At 40.0% G+C, this 22137-nt stretch overlaps 1 protein-coding gene across 8 annotated transcripts in view; it reads left to right on the top strand.

Annotated features, from left to right (window-relative positions):
• Window positions 1-22137, top strand: part of exoc2 (exocyst complex component 2) — a 265236-nt gene that overhangs the window by 240684 nt on the left and 2415 nt on the right. For 7 of the 8 annotated variants that reach the window (XM_072283403.1, XM_072283402.1, XM_072283405.1 and 4 more), the window contains 4 exons: window positions 5538-5593; window positions 12903-13025; window positions 18739-18800; window positions 19673-19732. In XM_072283403.1, the coding sequence (XP_072139504.1) occupies window positions 5538-5593; window positions 12903-13025; window positions 18739-18800; window positions 19673-19732 (301 nt within the window). Of the gene's footprint in view, window positions 1-5537; window positions 5594-12902; window positions 13026-13299; window positions 13435-18738; window positions 18801-19672; window positions 19733-22137 lie in introns of those variants that run through there. The other variant, XM_072283408.1, reaches the window with a different exon arrangement.

Consider the following 22137-nt stretch of genomic DNA (forward strand, 5'->3'; position numbering starts at 1 on the left):
AGGCTAGACTATTCATACTATTTCCTGGTTTGTCTTCCCAAAACGCACCACCCCACACTTAACTGATTTAAACCTCTTTTGCCATTTACAGCCCACCTACCCAGCTATTCAAGATCCTGCTATAATTCTTGATAACCTTTATTTTCTATGACACCACCTATCTTAATGTCATTCTGCAGGTTTGCTAACCATTCCTTGCAACATACTCCCCCAAATTGTTGCTATAGTTGACTATCAATAATAGGAACAGCCCCATCCAGAGACTACACCACCTATTACTGGCCTCCTGCCAGAGAAGTTATCTTCTACTATCAAAGTTTGTTTCCTATCAATCTAACCTTCCAGAGCAGCATCCCGTGCAAAACTTTATCAAAAACCTTGCTGAAGTCCATGTCGACTACATCTACTGCCCTGCCCTTATCAACCTTTTTGATCACTTCTTCAAAATTTCAATCAAATTTGAGAAACATGATCTCCCACGCACAAAGCTGTGCTATTCTATCCCTTAGCAGCCCCCTCATCCAAACATATGTACATCTTATCCCTCGGAAATCACTATTAAATCTTATCTGTTTGCATTATTCTACAGAAGAATATCCCTTTTACTCCAATAACCATAAACGCAAAATTTCATGACCACTCCTCTTTCTATTAATAAATGTTGTAATTAATGCAATATTGCTAAACATTCAATGACAGCAGAAATACAGACTGCAATTTAACCATTGGACTGAGGAAATTGAAATAATTCTTCCTTATTTTACAGGAACAGAAACTCATATTGCAATGTGCAATATTTTTATTCTCCATATTTTCAACTAAATGAAACAAAACATGCATACTTGTATTCTTTTTACTGAAATTGTGTTTACTGTTGGTTGGTATCAAAAAGACAGGTAGTTTGATAACCAGACCTCCAAACATGAACCTCTGCGTTATTGCATATTTGTTCATTCCTTTTCATTAATAATTCATGGATGTCCTCTTGTTTCACAAGCACTGATCAGTTCTTCACTCATTACTTTTATTTTCAAGACCACTGACCTGTCTAGAAGGAGAAATTGTCACGCCATCACCTGAAATGTTTTGATGAGGGACTTTGTACTTGTAATAATAATACTTTCCTCAGGGCTTCCACAGTCACTATCAGGCTAAGTTTTAAAGCGATATTTGCGGCATAATTGATCACATTCTGTTGGAGGATAAAGTCAACTGGAGTCAAGTTTATTGTCATGTCCAGAAGTGCAATGAGGTAAAGATGTAATGAAAAACTTGCATTGCAGACCCATAGTATAGACAAAACACAAAATCCAAAGTGTGCATACTATATATAATATAAGACAGTGAAGAGAGATAGGAGAAATAATCTGCAAAAGCAAACCAGTGAAAAGGAACAACACCCAAACCAGAGACCACCACAGGATGCTATCTTGTAAAAATGCTTTTGAGTTATCTGTTTGAAATCCCGCTGGTTTCCTTGGCTGCGTAAGTCTAGGGAAGACACAGTCCGGTCCAGCCAAACCGGAGTGAGATTGAAATGACTCTCCTACCCCAAACCCCGGTTTGTGTGGATGCTGTGTAATTTGCAACCCTGTTACAACTCAGTGCCAAGAAATAACAGACCGACGACTGCATATGATTAAAGGAATTATATTTATGTATCTGAGCTAAAGGGTTAGTAAAGAAAAGTGCCCATTATAATTAAACAGTCAAATGTTCACCAGTTGGAGCTCAATTCACCGATTTTCAGTCGCTCTCGCCGCCCAGCTCCATCGAATTGCGATCTCCCATCGGGTTGTATCCTATGACCGGTTCTCTCCAGCATCTTCTCTCTTCCTCTCATGTCAAACAAAATATCCAACTCACTTTCCAAAGCATCCATTATCTCTAACCGTAACACAAATACTGCTTCTACAAAAAGACTATTACATTAGCAGTGAAACCTTTCCCAGGGTGTTGCATGTTGTTAGTAGTCAAGATGCAGAAACATGGAGAAGAGCAAGGAAAACTGCAGAACAGTAGGCTATGAATTTTAAGCAAGGTTTTTAAGTAACCCTTTTCTCAATCAGCCAAAGATAATTGTGGACACCATGCAGTTAGCACAACGCTATTACAGCTCAGGGTGGGGGGGGCGGTGTCGGAGCTTGGAGTTCAATTACAGCTTCCTCTGTAAGAGGTTTGTACATCCTTCATGTGAGTACATTGGTTTCTTCCCACAGTCCAATGTCATACCATTTAGTAGGTTAATTGATCATTGTAAATTGTCTTGTGATTGTGGCTCGTTGAGTCAGAAGGGCCTGTTCCATGGTGTATCTCTAAATAGATAGATAGATTTCATCATTGATGCTTGCTTTCACTGAGACATAGCTCCAAGCAATGGGAAATGGTTGAGAACTTTAGAGCCATGTATCGGGGGGCGCACAAGCCCTTTGTAAGTGGTAGGAGGATTGGATCACCATACAAACTACCATGCAACCATTGTATACTCCAAATCATGCCCGCCTGCAGAAGTGCTTCTTTCGACACAAAACCAAAGGAGAACCAAGTCATTCTTGAACCGGGAAGCTGCCTAAAGGGAATGAGGTTATAATGCTGTTCTTAAAGGCATTTTCTTTCTAAGTTTCTTTGAGAATTCTTCAATTTTGTAGATTAGGAAGTATTAAATTCGTGTCTAAGAGAGTTTCAGTTTGAAAATCTTAAAGATTTCTATAGATGGGAAGGTTGCTGTTTCATTTGAGTTGCTGCCTTCCATAAAAATGAAGCCAAAATTTTGTTTAAGGAGTTACCACAGATGATTTTAAAGTTCCAGAGGTTATTGAGTGGAGCTGTGTGTCAATGAATTTGATAATTTGGTGTGAAAACTTGAGGCCTGCACTGAAGAAGGATGTTCACTATTGGGGAGATCAGGGCCGTGGTAGAAGTGTGAACAATGTTAGCTTTTACTCTTTATTCTGTTCCACTGATGATGTTGATGATAGTTACTCCTGTGCTTGTACTTAGGCACTCATTTAGAATTGGTAATGTACACTTTGGCAGTGGTCAAAGTTGCTCTGGGGTTTGTTTAAGTAGTGTGAAGGACTTTATGCAACTTTGCTTCACAAATGTTAACATTAAGGATGTTTCGTGTCCTGAAATTGTCAAAATAGAAAGCTGGGACAGTGTATTTGATTGGGTTTTTATGCAGTGCCCATTTGCATTAAACTTAACATCTAAGATGAACTTTGCCAGAAACTGAGTTATGCAGAGCAAAGAAAGCATCTGTTGCTTCCAGGGTCAACTCAATTTCCTGGTTCAGCAATGTAGCACCATTGCGTCATGGTGAACTCTCTTTTGAGTTACGTGTAGAAATAATTAATGGTATATAAAAGCAAAATAAATATATATAAAATGTATGATACATGTAGATACAGGTATCAGGTATCCAAAAACCACCCAAATTTAGATTGACACTTAAAGAAAATCATTTTGTAATATTCATTTTGTTATTGATCTGGTGAGCTGCAGTGAAAGTAGTTGAGACAGGTACAGTAACAATTTTCAAACAACTTTTGGATCAGTAACTGAGGGATATGTGGGCACAATGATCAACATGGGCAAGTTGGGCTGAAGGGCCGATTTCCATGCTGTTGCTAACTTTGCAGTTCCTCGTTGTTCCTTCCACTCTGCATTGACTATGTTACAAATTCTTACTTTCAGTAAATAATGATATAAAATACTCACTTAATGTCTCTGCTGCTTACTCTGACTCCAAACACAAATTCCATCCATTATCCTTAAGTGGACCTACCCTCTCCTTAGTTGACTTTTTTTTTCTTATCTTAAGAATAAAATCACCTGGGATTCTCGCCATGGTCTTCCTAAACATTTGCTTGAGCGTTTTCTTGCCATGTTTATATTTTGGAAGAGCATTCTAAACCTGTTGTTTTTTTTTTCCTGGCTAAGTTCAAAGATTCAAAGTACATTTATTATCAAAGAATGCATAAATTGTACAGCCTTGAGATTTGTCTGCTTACAGGCAGCCACAAAGCAAGAAACCCGTTTAAAAAAAAATAAAATAAATTTAAATGAAGATCAACTTCTAATGCGCAGAGAAAGAAAAAGCACAAATCATGCGACCAATAGAAATGAGCAACAACAACAGCATTCAGAACCAAGTTCAGTCTTTGGATTCAAATCCCCAGAGTAGGCACAAAACCTCTGTATTCAGTTCATCATATTAGCATGGCAATTGTTGTAAAGTTCAAAGGGAGCAGCCTCACAGGCTCAGTGTCACAGAGAGAGGAGCCTCCAGTCTAACTGAGCTGGAGTTTAACTTGTCCGAACAGCAAATTATACCTTGCATTAGGACCTATGTTTTGCCGCAGTGAATTGCTCCACACCTAGAACACACTGCCCAAAATTCGCTTTGGGCCTAGATTTTGCTGCTGAAGAAGCCGTTCTCAACCTCTCCAAATTGGCTCGGCACTTAGAGCAATCCAATCTTGCCCAATTGCATGTGGCCAAGTGGTTAAGGCGTTCGTCTAGTGATCTGAAGGTCATTAGTTCGAGCCTCAGCTGTGGCACCTGTTTGTGTCCTTGAGCAAGGTACTTAACTACACATTGGTCTAGTGTCTGTGCTAGGAGTGGCACCCCACACAGACTTCCAATCTGCGCCTTGTAAGGCATGAAAATGCCCGACGCAGGACTCTCATGGTCTGAGTCAACGTTCCCTCCCTCCCTCTTTAGTACCAGGAATTCTGTTAATCAGCTGCAACAAATCTTATGATTGCTGTATTGTATTATGGCTGCAAGAAGGGAAATTCTAAGTATATTTTAAAGTATTATACTAGAAATTATTGCATCAGACTTATCACTTATTTTGTGTTGCTGATGACTTGACTATATGTAGTGCTTCCTGAATTCTGTTTCTTTGAAAATATATATGTTGAAGCCAGAAACAGCTATAAAAATATTCACATTAATGGTGATTGCTATTTTGAAAAGAAAATGCAGCAAGTTATAACAATGAAATGAAAACCTTTCCATCACTGAGGTCTTTCTCTTGTGACCTAACTAATACAGATTAGTATTATTAGACAATTACATTGAATTAAGTGGTTTGATTAATTTAGGAATCCAATATCATTAATTATATCATGCAGCTCCCTAGGAAAATAGGTGAACCAAATGGCACTTCCTGCCATTCATCTACTTCCATGAAACAGCGTCTTCTGTTCTTGATCAAAATTACTACTGCCACTTGTTCTTTCTTTTCTGAGTCGATATGTATGGAGCAAGTACAGACTTGCTTCTGTGTATTGTAATGCTTTGATGATGGCATTGCCAATGGTCCAGATGGAAATTATTTGCCTTGTCCTTGAGCACAGAGATGAGCAGGAAAGGATGTTTGTTCTCAAATGTTTCAAACAGTTCCACTCCTTCATCTCACTTCTGTTTTATTTGTTTCAATATGTGGGATTAACAAATAATCAAATAATGTAATTAACTATTATAGCTAATAGTATTATACTAAACATTTTTTTCATTATTTTTCCTAGGTGTCAGAACTTACTTAAAAGAAGCTTTAGTTAATATCATAGCTGTGCATGCAGAGGTAAGCTTTTAAATTTAATTTCCATGGTTAAATTTGTGTTTTCATCTTGGGTCTAAGTATTTAATAGTTATGCAGAAGCAAGTTCTGAGACGTCATGTAATCTTGTGTCATTGCATTCCGATGATGTGAATCATTTAGACATTTACAATATTTGAAGAGATACCATGTAGTTCATTTGCCCTCACACTGACCATATTTGAGTAGCGTCACATCGGTGACATGTGCTTACCTTACCTGAAGAACAAGGGAATATCAGACAGTGTTCTGTAGTCAGGGTTTATGTACATCATCTCTTTCCTACTGTTCAGCATACGAAAATCAAAATAAGGTGTTACGTACCCTGTAACTGGGTTGCCAAACCAACAGAAATGGATCACTCAGTTGGAGTCTGGATTACTAGAACTAAGAAAGTTTTATTAAAGAAACAAGCAACACAGTACTCTAATCAAAAGGATAATAAATGCAACAGTTCAGCAATGATAAACACACATGTACACAGAATTAGGATAACAGGATCAATCAAGCTCTATCGTCGTCTAGGGGTAAATGACCAGTTTCAAAGTGACGCAAAGTTCAGTTCAATTGAGTTCAGTTCAGTTCACCGTAATCACTGCCGTGGGAGATGGACAGTGGGGGGAGGGAGAGAGAGAGCAAAACGAATGAATATTCAAACGGCTTCCACACAGACCTTCGATATTCTTCGCAGTCAGCTTTCGTGCGAGCCCTTTGTGATGTCTTCTGAGGTCACCGACCGTGACCCCTCCGTTTCCAAATACGATCGTTTCTCTGCGGTGAACCTGGCACCCAGGCAAGGGCGGACACACACCAGGTTGCCGCCGATCGTGCCTTTCCACTCTGTGCGTCTATGGCTTGGTCCCGCGTCCAGCCCTCCAAAACTTCCCACCGACTTATGGGAGACGCACCGCTTCCAGGGTCTCGTTACCTCGTGGTGTCGTGTGTGTCTTGCCTTAGTGAACCTGTCCCTTTTTATCCCCCTGCTGGGGTATCGCCTGTCCATCACTTCAAACAGTTCAGGGTTCAAAGGGGGAGCCGATCTTGACAGCTCTCCTTCTGTTAAACTCTCCCGTCCCTTCATTAACATCTCCAAATGCTGCTCCATTGTTTTCCTTATCTCTCTTTCTCCTGAAGACAGGTGGCAGACCAACCGCTGATCCCACTGGTGCCAGCATAGGACAGCTAACATCTTAATCTATGTGTATTCTCGTCACACCTCCCACCTTTAAGGATTTTTACTGGGGTAAAAATTACAAACATGAATACATTATTTGATACACACAAATATACATCTTTATCAGCTATTTGGCTAATACAGCGAATTTTAAGTTGTCAACACCTGACAGACAGTCAGCCATCACATTTTCTGTTCCTTTTATATGTGTTATTAATAATCCTTTAGACCAGGCTCCAACTTAGCAAACTTCATAGTGGCCAAAAACACTGATGAATTGCGATCAATGTAACCTCTCATTGGGTTTCGTCCCGGACCACAATAACAAGGGTCGTCCCATTCCAACTTAGTTTTCTCTCGCAAGGGCTTAGTAGGAGGGGGAGGGGTAGTAACCGCAGAGTTATTGCAAAACTTCCTGCAGTACCCCACCATCTCCAAGAGCCTTCTGAGGGCCCTCTTGTCTGTCGGGTTTGGGATGTCAGAGATAGCCTGCACTTTAGCTTGCATCGCTGCCAGCTGCCCCTGTGTCACCACAATTCCCAGATAAGTGACCTTCGTGTGGCCGAACTCATTTTTTTCAAGGTTCACTATCAAGCTGGCTTCAGACAGCCGTATTACATCGCCAATACACACCTCTGTGTTGGTCAGCCCTTTTGTCACTGAATTACTTATTCTATGGGGATGTTGCTCACTAGGCTGACCTAGCATAACAAACACCACCCAACGTCCCAGTTCTTTGCATCGCCTCGGGACAATCAAACACACGTGTGCGAGTCGTTTAATTACTTCTCCTAAAGAGTCACTTTGTTCGGGGATTAAGGGAAGAGACCTTATCAGCAGAGCTGGCCAAAACAATAGCCTTCTCCCATCTGGTCAGTATCATACTCATCTTTTCAAAATGGTTTTTTTCTCTTATCAGGGAGACCCTAGCTTCATTGATTTCTGCGCTAACCGACTAGGTTTGTTAGCATATCAAAAGCCTGTGACCATCTCAGTTCGCGTCTGCCATAATCAATAACATCCTTCCTCCTGTGCAGCCGGTAAACCTCTTTCATGATTCCACCAACTGTTTCCTCCAGCCCCGCAAAATGTCCACCGGGGGGTACCTTGTGGGCCAGGTTAAAAATCTCATCCCCATAACTCTTTTGCACCACCCCCCATTCCTCATCTGCGGGTACGGTACTTGGTCTCCCTTTCTTCCTTAGCACTTCCTCCTCCACACAATAGCCTACTGGTTCCCTTTTTAATTCTGCGTCAGAGAGAGCTGTCTCCGCCAAAGCCATCAGCCCCTCGTCCCGCTCCTGCGCCTGCACAAATTCCTTCCTGGCTAATGCTAAGTCTGTCTCAGCTCCCTCACTACCTCTTGTTTCACTACACTCCTTCTTTTCACTTTCTACCCCCTTCTCGCACAAGGCTGGCAGAAGCGTCTCAGCTAAATTTACTTTGGCAGTCCCGTGATGAACCTGTGAGTCCATGGGCGGGGCCTCAATGCTGGCAGCCTGACCTGTCAATCTCACGGCTGGGAACACGATTCCCCCGGCGAGGTCATTACCGAGCAAGACTTCCACGCCTTTCATCGGTAATTCGGGCCTCACCCCGATCGTGACTAGTCCAGAGACCAAGTTGCTTTGTAGGTGTATCTGGTGCAAAGGGACTGCCTCTGTCCCTCCCCCAATACCTTTGACCTTGACCTCCCCAGTCTGGGTCTCTGAGCTAAACTCTAATACACTCTTCAATATCAATGACTGACACGCTCCCGTGTCTCTCCAGATCCGCACTGGAACTGGTTTTAACCCCTCCTTCACTGACACCAATCGGCCGAGATAAACCTCTCGCGCCCTTCCTGAACTTTGGCAGACCTGTCCACTCCTAGCGGTTCGTTTACCAGCTCGATACAGCCAGTCAAAATCGCCGTTTTCCCTTTTCCCGTCTCCTTCTTTGGGTCAAAGCACCTGGACGCAAAGTGTCTGACTTTCCCACAATTATAACAGATGACCCCAGGAGACTTCCTACCAGACTGCTCCCGGTCTACCTTATCCTTCTCACTAGTCCCCGGCTTACTTTCTGACTTTTCTGGCGGACTCTCCCCGCCATCCTGACTACCCTTCTGGTAGCCCTTACTCGGGGCAAACTTCATTTTATGTGTCAACGCATACTCATCTGCTAACTTAGCAGTTGCGGCTAACGTGGCTGCCTCTTTCTCATCTAGGTAGGGTCTCATACCCTCAGGGACACAACCTTTAAACTGCTTAATCAGGATCAGCTGTAGCAGTCTGTCATAATCCCCATCTACCCCCTTCGAGGCGCACCAACGCTCACAATATGTCTGCATCTCACGGGCAAACACTAAATACGTGCAGTCCCACTGCTTCCTCGCATTCTGGAACCTCTGCCGGTATGCCTCCGGGACCAACTCATAAATCCTGAGGATGGCCTCTTTCACCACCTCATACCTCTGGGCATCTTCCGCGGACAAAGCTGAGTAAGCTTGTTGGGTTTTCCCTTTCAGTACGCTCTGAAGCAAAACAGCCCACTTATCCCTCGGCCAGTCCTGACTTGTAGCAACTTTTTCGAAATGGAGAAGGTACCGATCCACATCGGTATCGTCAAATGGGGGAACCAGCCTAACCTCCTGGGTCGCCCGGAACCCTCCACCTTGGTTCTGTACAGGCCCCTGCTCTGCCCTTATCTTTAACTTCTCCAGCTCAAATTCCCTTTCCCTCTGTTTCTCCTCTCGCTCCAACTGCCTCTTTCTCTCTCTCTCCTGCCTTTCTAACTCTTTCTCTTCGTGTTCTAACTGCCGTACCCGGAACTCGTGCTCGAGTCTCAGTTTTTCAAGCTGCACCTGTACCGCGTCTCCAGCAGGTTTTTCAATAGACACCACCTCCAGCTCCCCTTGGGGAAGCACACCTTTAGATACATAGTGCTCTACGATAGCTCTATGTATCTCCTCTCTCCTCATTGTCGACTTCTCCTTAACAAGATTCAACTGTTTGGCCACAGCTGCCAATTCCGCTTTCCTGGCATCCTCTAATGCCTCCAAGGTCGACGCCTTTATAAATTCCTCAACCTCCATTTCTGCTGTTTGTCTTTTCTTTCTTTCGGGAATTTTAACCCAATCAATTTACTCCGTCCCAAATTTAGCGTTCAAAATCGCGGACGAGAACCCCACTTATGTTACGTACCCCATAACTGGGTTGCCAAACCAGCAGAAATGGATCACTCAGTTGGAGTCTGGATTACTAGAACTAAGAAAGTTTTATTAAAGAAACAAGCAACACAGTACTCTAATCAAAAGGATAATAAATGCAACAGTTCAGCAATGATAAACACACATGTACACAGAATTAGGATAACAGGATCAATCAAGCTCTATCGTCATCTAGGGGTAAATGACCAGTTTCAAAGTGACGCAAGGTTCAGTTCAATTGAGTTCAGTTCAGTTCACCGTAATCACTGCCGTGGGAGATGGACAGTGGGGGGAGGGAGAGAGAGAGCAAAACGAATGAATATTCAAACGGCTTCCACACAGACCTTCGATATTCTTCACAGTCAGCTTTCGGACGAGCCCTTTGTGACGTCTTCTGAGGTCACCGACCATGACCCCTCCGTTTCCAGATACGATCGTTTCTCTGCGGTGAACCTGGCACCCAGGCAAGGGCGGACACACACCAGGTTGCCGCCGATCGTGCCTTTCCACCCTGTGCGTCTATGGCTTGGTCCCGCGACCAGCCCTCCAAAACTTCCCACCGACTTATGGGAGGCGCACCGCTTCCAGGGTCTCGTTACCTCATGGTGTCGTGTGTGTCTTGCCTTAGCGAACCTGTCCCTTTTTATCCCCCTGCTGGGGTATCGCCTGTCCATCACTTCAAACAGTTCAGGGTTCAAAGGGGGAGCCGATCTTGACAGCTCTCCTTCCGTTAAACTCTCCCGTCCCTTCATTAACATCTCCAAATGCTGCTCCATTGTTTTCCTTATCTCTCTTTCTCCTGAAGACAGGTGGCAGACTGGTGCCAGCATAGGACAGCTAACATCTTAATCTATGTGTATTCTCGTCACAAAGGAAAGCCATGAACGCTGAAGTAATAATCTACCTTTTAAAAAATAGGCATTTTGGCCCTTCGATGGTTCCTAGAGAAATAGTTGAATGTGGTGAAATGATTGTGGATGCCACAACAATTAAAGGATATGTACTTTTATCTTTTGGCTAGATGTCACTACTGTACAAATTCAATTAATGTTAATAATCAAATTGCTACACTACTCCATTTGGGAAGTGAGGCAAGTTAAAGTGAAAGTATTGCTGCAATTACAGTGGATTCCAGCTGGGCCATTGGTTAATTGGGGCAGCCGTTTATTTGGGCCAGCTCTGAAAGAACAAAAGCTAATTGGAAAAAACAGCCGACCTTCCCTTTGTTTATGCTGCTTAATTGGGACAGGAGACCTTTTCTGACAAATGTCAGTCATGGGCATTGTGTCACTTTTAGACACGACACCATATTTGGAACAAACGGTTTTAAATAGTGTCAGTTGCGTGTGTTTGTTTTCAAAATTTTTTGTCATTGATAGTTAAAAATAACCGGTAAAAAAAAATTCAGAACGGTTTTTTTTCCACTGGTTTCAAGCATAGAGATGGCAGAAACAGCTGGGAGTGAAAATGAAACAATTTCACTACTTTAACAAGTTAGAAACTATGAAGAACTTGAAGGTCTTGAACATTACAATGAAAATGAAGATTTAGAGAATGCAATCGTCAAAAGCATTGTATGAAGGCAGTCCATTATCTGCAACAGGTGTCTCTGCTGGTTTTGTTCACTAACAATCATTCAAAAGAACCTGACAGCATCCACTGGAGGAATTCCTCCATCAATAACTATTAGGAACTAATACACAGTTTTTAGCACTGTATTAACATTAGTAGTGTTCTAATTTGCATTGTATTTCATTTAAATACATAATTTGTTACCCAGTTAAACAGCAGTTTGTTTTTTTTTAAATACCTTTAACTATTTCCATGAAACTTCATTAATTGGGGCAGTCGCTTGAATGGTTCAAAATGTACTGATCCCGAATGTGTCCCAATTAACCAGAATACATGTATTTGAAATTTTGCTGAATCAACACCAGGTGTCTTTGAACAATTAAAATTTACTTGACTATTCCTGGAATATGAAATAAAACTGAATAGATTGAGCTTTTTTCTCCAGAATTATGGAAGAATAGTATCATTACGACATAAAGAGAAAATAATTTAGCCCATCACATGAATGGCAGCACTTTGAAGAGAAGACTGCTCTGTCCCATTTTCTTGATTTTTCCTCACCCTGTAAATTAATTTTCCTCAATTCAATTAACTTTTGAGATTCAAATTGGTGTATTATTATCATTTACTAAAATGCAGTGAAAAGTTTGTCTTACATACTGTTTATGCATATAAGATCATTACATAGTGCATTGAGGTAGAACAAGGTAAAATGTTAATGGGGTTAGCTTCTCTCTGCTTACCAATCCAAATGCATCTGGATCTTGTACTTCTAGCCAGTTACCCTTTCTAGCTTTCATTCTCAGCTTTCCATTCAAACCCTAGAGCTAAAGTATCTTTCCTTGGAATCATTGCATTACTTGTGCATCCTTTCTAAGATTTTCGCATTCTTCCAAAAGTGTAGTATCATAACCTGACACAGGACTCCAGTTACAGACTAACCAATGTTTTATAAAAATTCAGTTGAACTTTTCCACTTTATTATTCAATGCCTTCATGAATCCCAAAATCTGAAAAAATTTACTAATTACTGTCTTGATAGATCCTTGTGCTAATGCACGCATACACCCTTTATTCCTGCACATCCTTTAGAACTACTGCATTTCATTTAACCTGTATTGTTGCTCCTTGTCCTTACTGCCAAGATTCATCACTTCAGACTTCATACTTTGAAGACAGGTAAGAGGTAATCTCATTTCAGCATATGAGATTTTGAGATGGTATGACAAGTATATCTGTCTTTTTATGTAATGGGAATATTTTTACATTTATATGTTCATGTTTTTTAATGAAAAGATCTTTTCTACATTAGATAACCACACATCTCTTTTAACACAATCTATCTGGTAAACATATAGGTGTTTACAATTTCGAAGGAACTTGTCCCGAGAGTTCTTTCACAGATTATAGAGGCCGTTGCTGAAGAAATGAGCCGATTGATGCAATGCGTATCATCCTTTAGTAAAAATGGAGCATTACAGGTTTGAATTTTTAAATCTATTTTGTCTTTAATTTGCATAGGAAGGAAAATATAATCACTGGTTAGTTGTGGTAATTAATGATATAAACTTTTTTTTAACATGGGAGAAGTTGCAGTGAAGTTGTGTAATTCATTCCTCCAGTCATTAGTAAAAACAGTGTAAAAGTTGTATGCGAATAAAATAAATGTGATCTGAACTCATCTCTAGAATTACACTGAACAACAAATTTTTTTTGGAAGTGTTGCTTCCTCAGAATTTTTTTTGTTTATGATAGACTGCTTGAAGTCACACTGCTTGACACAAATATAATTTCAGACTACTTGTACCAGGTATGAATTTGGAAAAACAAAAATTATTTTTTTTTTTTGAATATAATGAGTTTAATTTCATAATGGTGCTGATGCTTTGCAATAGTTCAACTGCTAAAAATGTTTTGTTGATTATTTTCATTTGTACTCTATGTCTGAGGCTTATCACTTGTGTCCAGCAATATTCAACCAGCAGTGATGGATTCCAGTTGCCCTGATACCGTTTCTCCATGACCACCATGTCCATGTTTCACTATGCTCATCACTGACAGAGCCAAGATTTGCAGGGAAGAAGACTAAATGGGAATACAGAAAACAAATCTTTAGCGATATGTTGCACTTCATGGTTTTATATACTTGAACCATGTTGTCAACCAGCTGCATGTAGTTTGGTGCTCTGAAGTTGCCACGAAAATTTTCAACAACATCTTTGAATACCTTCCTTGCAATTTTCTCCAATCACAGGCGAAGTTCTTCAAGTTGCCTGGCATTGATGACCAATGACAAATTTGATTCGTGGACCAATAAAAATGCCTTTCTTAATCCTGGCATCAGTTATTCTGATTTGAAATATGAATTGAAATAACAAATATGGGTGATTTTTAAAAAATGGTCGTGATAGGGAAATTTCATGGTGGTTTTCATGATCAGCAGCCCAAAATCCATAAGATGCACCCAAAAGTATTCAGGAAGCAAAATCTTTGTTGTCTCATGTTACAGAGCTATTTTGAAGCCTAGAGCTGATTTTCTTTTCTTTTCAGTGCAGTAACATCAAATATTTAATATTGTCAGCTTTTAAGTTCATTCCCAACCCTAGCCTTAAAATCTGTGCAGTTGATCTAAATGAAGTCAGAGTTCCTTCTGTGCTAAATGGGGTGGAAAGTTTTCGCTAAAATGCACTGGTGCAGCTATCATATAGGCGCTTGCACATATCTCAAACAAAATCTTCCAAAAGCCTATGGCATAATATATTTGTACCATTCTATTTCTTTATTTAAATATGCCAATCAACAATGGAAAATGTTTTGTTCAGATTACGCAATATTTTTCTACATTTCATCCCTTTTCCCAAGTAAAATCCTCCATTCACTTCTCCTACAATTATAATTACCTTGTAAGCACTGAATTTACTTGCAGCCTAGTTTTCTCCTGTTTGGAAAAAGCAGGAAGATTGGGTACCAAAGCCAATTTCTGCCATGTCAATAGATGTTAGGAGTTGTTGATCAAGCTGTTTTCTCTGCTGTCAGGTGGCGGTACCTCCAATCCAAAGAATGACCACTGATACAACTTCTTCATTTGTTGATTAGAGTCTTGTAATGGCTTTCTGTCCTTCCAATATGGTCACGTAACTAAGGGAAGTCCTGCTTTCAGTGCCATGCTCAGATTCGTTTTGTCTTTTAACTGTTCCTTTTTCTTAGTATCAACACTGTTTTAATAGTTTCATTCTTCAATACTTCATCATTTTAGTAGCATTCTCAATAACTGATAATCTGATGGAAGTGTCTTTTAACCGAGATGTTCATTCAAGCCCCCTTTCTGGTAACCCGTGTGAATGAAAATGTCCAGTAGAATGCGCACAATATTTTTACAGTGTCCTTGTTAATATTTGTAAATGTTTATCAGCAATATAATAAAAACTCCTTTCCATCCCCTGTAGAAGTCAGCAGAAGACGTCCAATTTACCATAACAGTGGTTTTAATGTAAAGCAGTTCATGACAGAAATTACTATGCATTGAACTTATCTGATCACATCTCATGTTTTGGCTAGCATACTGAAAGTGACAGTCTCTCTACAAAAAGAAAATCTGGAGCAAAGGTGTCAAATTCAGCAAAAATAGCAGCAAAGTTGATCATTTTGTTCCTGTATTATATGGAAATAGAGTTTGAAATAAATGTATGAAAGCAGTAATGAACAGAATCTTCACACAAGAACTTGTTCACACAAGAACTTGTAAGCTAAATATCAGGTAGAACCCCCCAAAAATAGTTTCATTTAACAGAAACCTGGGAGCCACACATTGCCTGTTTTCTGGCCCCTTTGAAAATGTGTTGTATACTGCCCCTGTAGATTAATGTATTGTGCATGTATTCAGAAATAGTACCACAGTATCTTTTTAAAAATATAGATCAGTCACAGATATGAGTGATGTCATAACTCTTGGATATCCAGTTGGTGGTGCAATTAATTTGAGCCAGCACTCGACTGTTCCTATGTCACTGTTACATTGATGCCCCACACAGCATCAATCTGTTGTCACATGGCATCAATCTTCTATTTTGCAGGTCAGGTGCAGTTATAGTTTGGAGATTTGCAGACTGAACAGTATCAAAGCTGCATATGTGGCATGAATTTAGAAATGAATATGCCTATGAGATATAGCAAATTGCTTTTGTCTTTGATGTCTAACTCTTAGTGATTACAGAATGCAAGTCATTATCTGATAATATTTGCAGTTACCAATTGCAGTTTGAATTAGCAGTACATCTGAGATCTAATATGGATATGAGTTTCAAACTCAAACTTTTAATAACCTGCTCGCAACTGTTTAGCTTATCCGGGAACTTGAAAGATGATAATGGCTTTAACTTTTTTTTTATTATTGATCTCAGTAAAGGAATAAATTTGGCAGTGATTAAGGCATAGTTGGATATTAGAAACTGAATAACAATTACTTAATGTTATTTTGGTTAACAAAGATATTTTCTTGTTTTATTTGTTCTACTTTATGCCTGTTTTATATCAAGTAGGAGAATTGTTGATTGCCGTTCTTAAAACCTTACAAGTAAATGAATGTACACATTTTCACAAGTGCAGCTTTGTACAGTTAATCTGTAATATAAATTTATTCGACTTAAATTGGTGGTAAGCTTTCCATTTGATTAAGTTTGCTGATTCCAAATTGCTGAATTCTCCCCAGTTATTCTAGTAATATTCTTATTTCATTGTTTGTTAGACATGTAGAACTAATGAATGGAAATGTGCACAGTCAGTTCTGACCAATGTGTCCTCTGGTTTCCTTTCTTCCTTCACATTATACCTTCTAGTGAAAATTACTGTCCTCTATATTATATAGTCTTTGATTTTGCACCTCCAAGTGGACCATAACCTTGTCATGGTTTGAAAGCTTGTGTGCCTCAATGACCCTGAGAGCTAGGTTGGCTGGAGTCGGGCTTTATGCTTTTGCTCTTGGTAGGGTCTCCCATGCCATACAGGTCAAAGTGTAGAGGCCACACTAAGAGTGGTCCATTGGTCCTCAAGGATTGGGGGTTCTGCTCAGGGCTAGCTACCCTGACTGGTAAAACAAAGTTGTTATAGAAACAGCTATGAAGAATCATTCTAAATCTGAATGCAGCAATATTCCTGAGTCTCCATCTGGGACTTACATGACTGGCAGTCATGAAAACCAAGAAGAGGCTACTGACATGATGATAGAAGCTCTGAACACCACCAGAGATGGAGGACCTTCATTACTGCCCTGAATGCAAGTGGTTTAATGGGCAGCAAGTTTGATATTGCAGCTAAAATCAAGATCTCTGTTTTGGGAAAACCTAGCTAAAATCTGCACTCCACCTATTACAGCCAGTAGTGATTTCAAAGATTTAAAGTACATGTATTTATCAAAGAATGTATAAATTATACAACTTTGAGATTTGTTTGCTTACAGGCAGCCACAAAGCAAGAAATACAGAAGAACCCAATTAAAAAAAATAATATAAAGACCAAAACCTGTTGCGCAGAGAAAGGGGAAAAATCACACAAACAGCAGAAGCAAGTAACAATATTCCGAATCAAAATGAGTCCTTGGCTCCGAACCCTGGAGTAGGCCCAAGGTCTTGGTGTCAGTTCATCAGATTAGCGGGCATGGAGCACAACATTTGGAGCGGTCTTCATAGCTTCAGCACCATTGAGAGAGAGGAGTGAACATCACGGGAGAGCAAGCAAAATGGTCTCTCTCCTCCAATCCTGACGTTCTGTCTTTCCAGTATATCATTTAAATTGTCATCCAAATAGCGTATCATCCCTCGCACTAGAACCTAAGCACTGTTGCAGAGAAAGGTTCCAGGCCAAGACCATGCTGCCCGGCAACTCACTCTGGGCGCAGATTTCTCTGCCCAGCCCGAAGACACTTGTGATTTCTCCAAATCAGCTGGGTGTCCAAAGTGATCCAACCTCACACCTGGGCCAGACGTACGGACATTGAAGCTCCTTTGCCTTGACCTCTCCTGTCCAAATGGCTCACTCCATCTGCGTCAATTCTGCAACATAACAGCACGGTTCATTCCTCAAATTTGCTTCGCTTTGCTCACCTCCTCATTGCTTGTGGTGATAACTTACTTCAGGAAGGGTGTTATTGGCAACGCTTTTATTTGAATTTCTTACCTTTTGAACAGCTAGTGAGCTGTCACATGCGTTCAGTAGCGCCAACTTAAACCAGAAGTACTTATGGCATGCAAATATTTTTCAGTGATGTGTGAATTGTTAAGATGTCCATGTTGAGTTTGATCTTTCATGGAGTTTTATGCTTGCAATAAAGGGATGTAAAATAAGTCCTTATATTTTAACTAGATAAGACTGAAAGAATTTAAGTTTATTTGCCAGCAGGTTGAATTAAAAATGAAGTCAAAGAACTTTAAAGTTGTATGTCAAGCATTGTGTGATAAGTATACAAATACATTTGTAAAGGCTTGTGCACCGTCGGATAATACTCAACAATGCTGAAAATTCCGATTCTTAAGTGACCTTTTACTTAGAAAGTCATTTATTCCTTTTAAAACAGTAACTTTTATCATATGACATTCCAGTAGCTATTTTAATTGGAAGTCAGGGTAAATGTTGCACTTTATTGCAAGGGGGTTAGATTACAAAAATGAGGAAGTTGTTCTCGTCTTGCTGGCTGATTAAAGCATATATTTGTACCAGAGTCAGTGCAGCATATATTGATACCAGAAGAGATGGTGTCTTAAGAGAAGTGAGAAAGCAAATGATTGCCAGCATTTAAAAGAATGATTTCATTGAAAAGGTGATTTCATTGAGATGAGCTACATTCTAGTGATAGATGCTGAGAAGCAGTTGCCTCCAATTGAACACTCTCAAACCAAGAAGCATTATGCCAGGCCAAAGGATAGCCACTAGGACTGAGAAGGAAAATAATTTTTCTTAGCTGAAAACCAACTTTAGCCCTTCAGAATTATTTTCCTGCAAAAGGGTTTCACTGCTGTGCCATTACCTTCAAAGTCAAGACTGACAGAATTTTGAACAATGCAAGAATCAAAGCAATAAGATGAGTTGCAGAATTAGTCATGATTTTATTCAGTGGTGGAGTCATTTGGCCTGCTCCTGCTTCTGTTTCTTATGTTCTTTAGGCATATTGATCACAATTATAAAATGTGTTTCTTCGTTTAGGCCAAACTGGAAATATGTGCCCTTAGAGATGCTGTTGCTTCGTTCCTGACTCCTGACAGCATGTAAGAAGAAACTTCAGTGTATTATTTCTCTCTCTTTGATTACTTAACTTTCAATAGAGATTTTTTGAAAACGTTCAGTTAATTATACAAGCATTTTTTTTATTTTATTTAGTGGTACAGCATGGTAACAGGCCCTTCTGACCCAATGCACCCACAATGTCCAAATACACCCACGTGACCAATTAACCTACTAACCCAGATACATCTGGGATGTAAGAGGAAACCTTTGTGGTCATGTGTAGAGCATACAAGCTCCTTGCAGCCAGAGGCGGAACCAAACCCGTGTCACTGACACCGTAATAGCGTTATTCTAACTGCCGTCCCCAAGTTATTTTAAAAGTTGAAGCTCCAGCATTTTCTGACAAAATTATTCAATGTGTAATGAACTGCACATTTCAGTCAAAAACAAGTAAAGAAAATATTTCTGACGCGTCCATTTGTAGGAGTATAATGAATTTGTGGGCTGCTGTAAGAGATTTATTTATACCTACACTGAAGTATCAGTCGTTCAAGGCAATTGAAGTGATTTTGAATAATAGAGAAGTTCTATCTAAATGCAGAATATCTAAAGTTGCCTGTCTGTACAGATTGTTCAAAATATAGTAAATTCAAAATTTAAAAAAAATACAATTACAGTACAAGTAAGGGAATTGTTTAACTGATTTTATAGTGGATATTCAGTAAGAATGACTAAGTATCCATATTTTTTTCTTTTAGTAAAAGGCAGAATTGAGTAGATTAGTATTTAATCTCAAATGCTGCTTGATTCATGTAGGCACGAATGTTGCCAATAAAATGAACTTTTGAATCTACATTAACAGCTCCATATAGTTTAATATTTACGTGTTTTTAAATCTAACTTTCTCTCTTAGATCTAGCTTTAAACAGGCCCTTGAAGCATTACCTCAACTTCCCAATGGAGCAGATAAGAAGTAAGTTTCATGAGGATTCTGTGATTACTGTTATTGAAGAGCTTAGGAGGTTAATTTTAAATAAGTGCCAACTGGTGCGTGATGATGATGATGATCATGGTGGTGATGTACTGCTGTCTGTTTTTGGTTTAAGATTAATAGCAAGTAGATATTTCTAACACAATAGAACAAACTATATATATATATATATATATATATACACACATATACACACACACACACATATTTAGAGAGAGAGAGAGACTGAGACTCACTGTGATCACTTTAGCCCTGTGTTTGGTGGTGTCACTCTCTTTGTCCAGCAACTTCAGATAACTAACTGATAGATTTATAATGACCAAAATAGAATGTTCCCATTAAAGCAAAATATCAAAATGCATTTCCTAACCATGCAAGTTTTGTTTTGGACAGCCAAAAACACTATCAGTGACTGGCTAGGTTACAAGGTGTTGCATAAAGCAGACCTCAGAACTTGAAGCTACAAATGCCAGGTTACTTCTTACAAAACTCCTTTATCTTGCCATTTCCAGGAGATTTCCTATCAGTTAATTTTGAAAGAAAAATTAAATGAAAACTCCGTACAGATTTGCTCACCAAACTATAATCACAATGACTGGATTTTAACTGAGTTATCAAAAGGTAGATGGTTTTAAAAAATATTGAAAAGTGGGAGAAGTGCTATTTGGATAAGCAAACTTCATTTTGTAGTGGGTACTAGTATCATTGAATAAGAAACAACACACCCGATGATTAATAATTTATTGCAGTAGTTATACTTTAGAGTTGTTGGTTACTTCCTCAATATTTGTCTGGTTACAGAGCAATGCAGCACAGATACAGGCCCTTCGGCCTAACCAGAACATGCCAGCCATGATGTCCACGCAGTTTGTCCCAATGTCCTATATTTGGCATATGCCTTTTTACCTGAATCATGCACTTCCTCGGACAGCTCATTCCACATATTCACCAACCTCTGCATGAAAATGTTACTTCTTAAATCTCTTTTAATTTTTCTCCTCCACCCACCCCTAAACCTATGCTCCTAGTTTTGGATTCCCCTTCCTTGGGAAAAAGACTTAACATTCACCTAATCTATGCTCCTCATAATTGTATGCCTTTCTATAAAGTCGCCCTTCATTCTCCTACATTACATAAAGACCTAGCCCACCAACTTCTCCCTATAACTTAGGCCCTTTAATACTGGCAACATCCTCGTAAATCTTTTCTGCACTATTCCGAATTTAACCATGCCTTTACTATAACAGGCTGATCACAACTGTACACAATAGAGTAAGTGCGGCCTCTTCAGTGACTTGTTACAGCTATAACATAATGTCCCAACTCCTAAACCCAGTGCCCTGATTTACGAATACCAACTTGCTAAGTACCTTGTTCACTACCCTGTCTACCTTTGATGCCACTTGTATTCCTATGTCCTTCTTTTCCATTACAGACCCTGCTGCCTTACCATTCACGATACATGTGCTGCGCTGGTTTGACTTTCCAAAATGCATCACCTCACACTTACCAGTATTGAAGTACATCTGCCACTCTTTAGTCCACTTTCTTAACTGATCAATATCCCATTTACAACAACATTCTTTACTGTCAGTAACACTTCCCAATTTTGTGTCATCTGCAAACTTAGTGATCAGGCCTTGTACTGTGCATTCACATCCAACAGCCTGTCTCTTAACACCCAGAAGACCAAGGAGATCATTGTGGACTTCAGGCATGCTAGGAGCCACACTCATATCCCCATCTACATCAACAGAGCTGTAGTGGAGCGTGTATCAAGCTTCAAATTCCTTGGTGTCCACATTTCCGAGGATCTCACCTGGTCCCTGAACTCCTCCATCCTGATCAAAAAGGCACAATAGCGCCTTTATTTCCTGTGGATCATGAAGAGAGCTCACCTCTGTCCCAGGATACTGATGAACTTTTACCGCTGTACCATTGAGAGCATACTCACCAACTACATCTCAGTGTGGTAAGGCAGTTGTCCCGTATCGGACCGCAAAGCATTCCAGCGTGTGGTGAGAACTGCCCAGCAGATTATCAGCACCCAATTGCCCACCATTGAGAACATCTACCATAAACGCTGCCTGGGCAGGGCGAAAAGCATTATCAAGGATGCATCTCACCTTTTTACTCTCCTCCCATCTGGTAGGCACTACAGGAGCCTTTGCTGCTGCACCAGTAGGCACAGGAAGAGCTTCTTCCCTGAGGCTATGACCCTGCTAAACCTCACATCACAGCACTAAGCAGTATTGCATCCATATTGTACTGTCTCAGTACTTTTATATTTGTGTGCTATAGCACTTTTTATTCGCAGTTATTTTGTAAATAACACTATTCTTTGCATTTCATTGGCTTTGTATCTGTACTCGGTACAATGACAATAA

Source organism: Mobula birostris, chromosome 19 (assembly GCF_030028105.1).
Source record: "Mobula birostris isolate sMobBir1 chromosome 19, sMobBir1.hap1, whole genome shotgun sequence".
NCBI lineage: Eukaryota > Metazoa > Chordata > Chondrichthyes > Myliobatiformes > Myliobatidae > Mobula > Mobula birostris.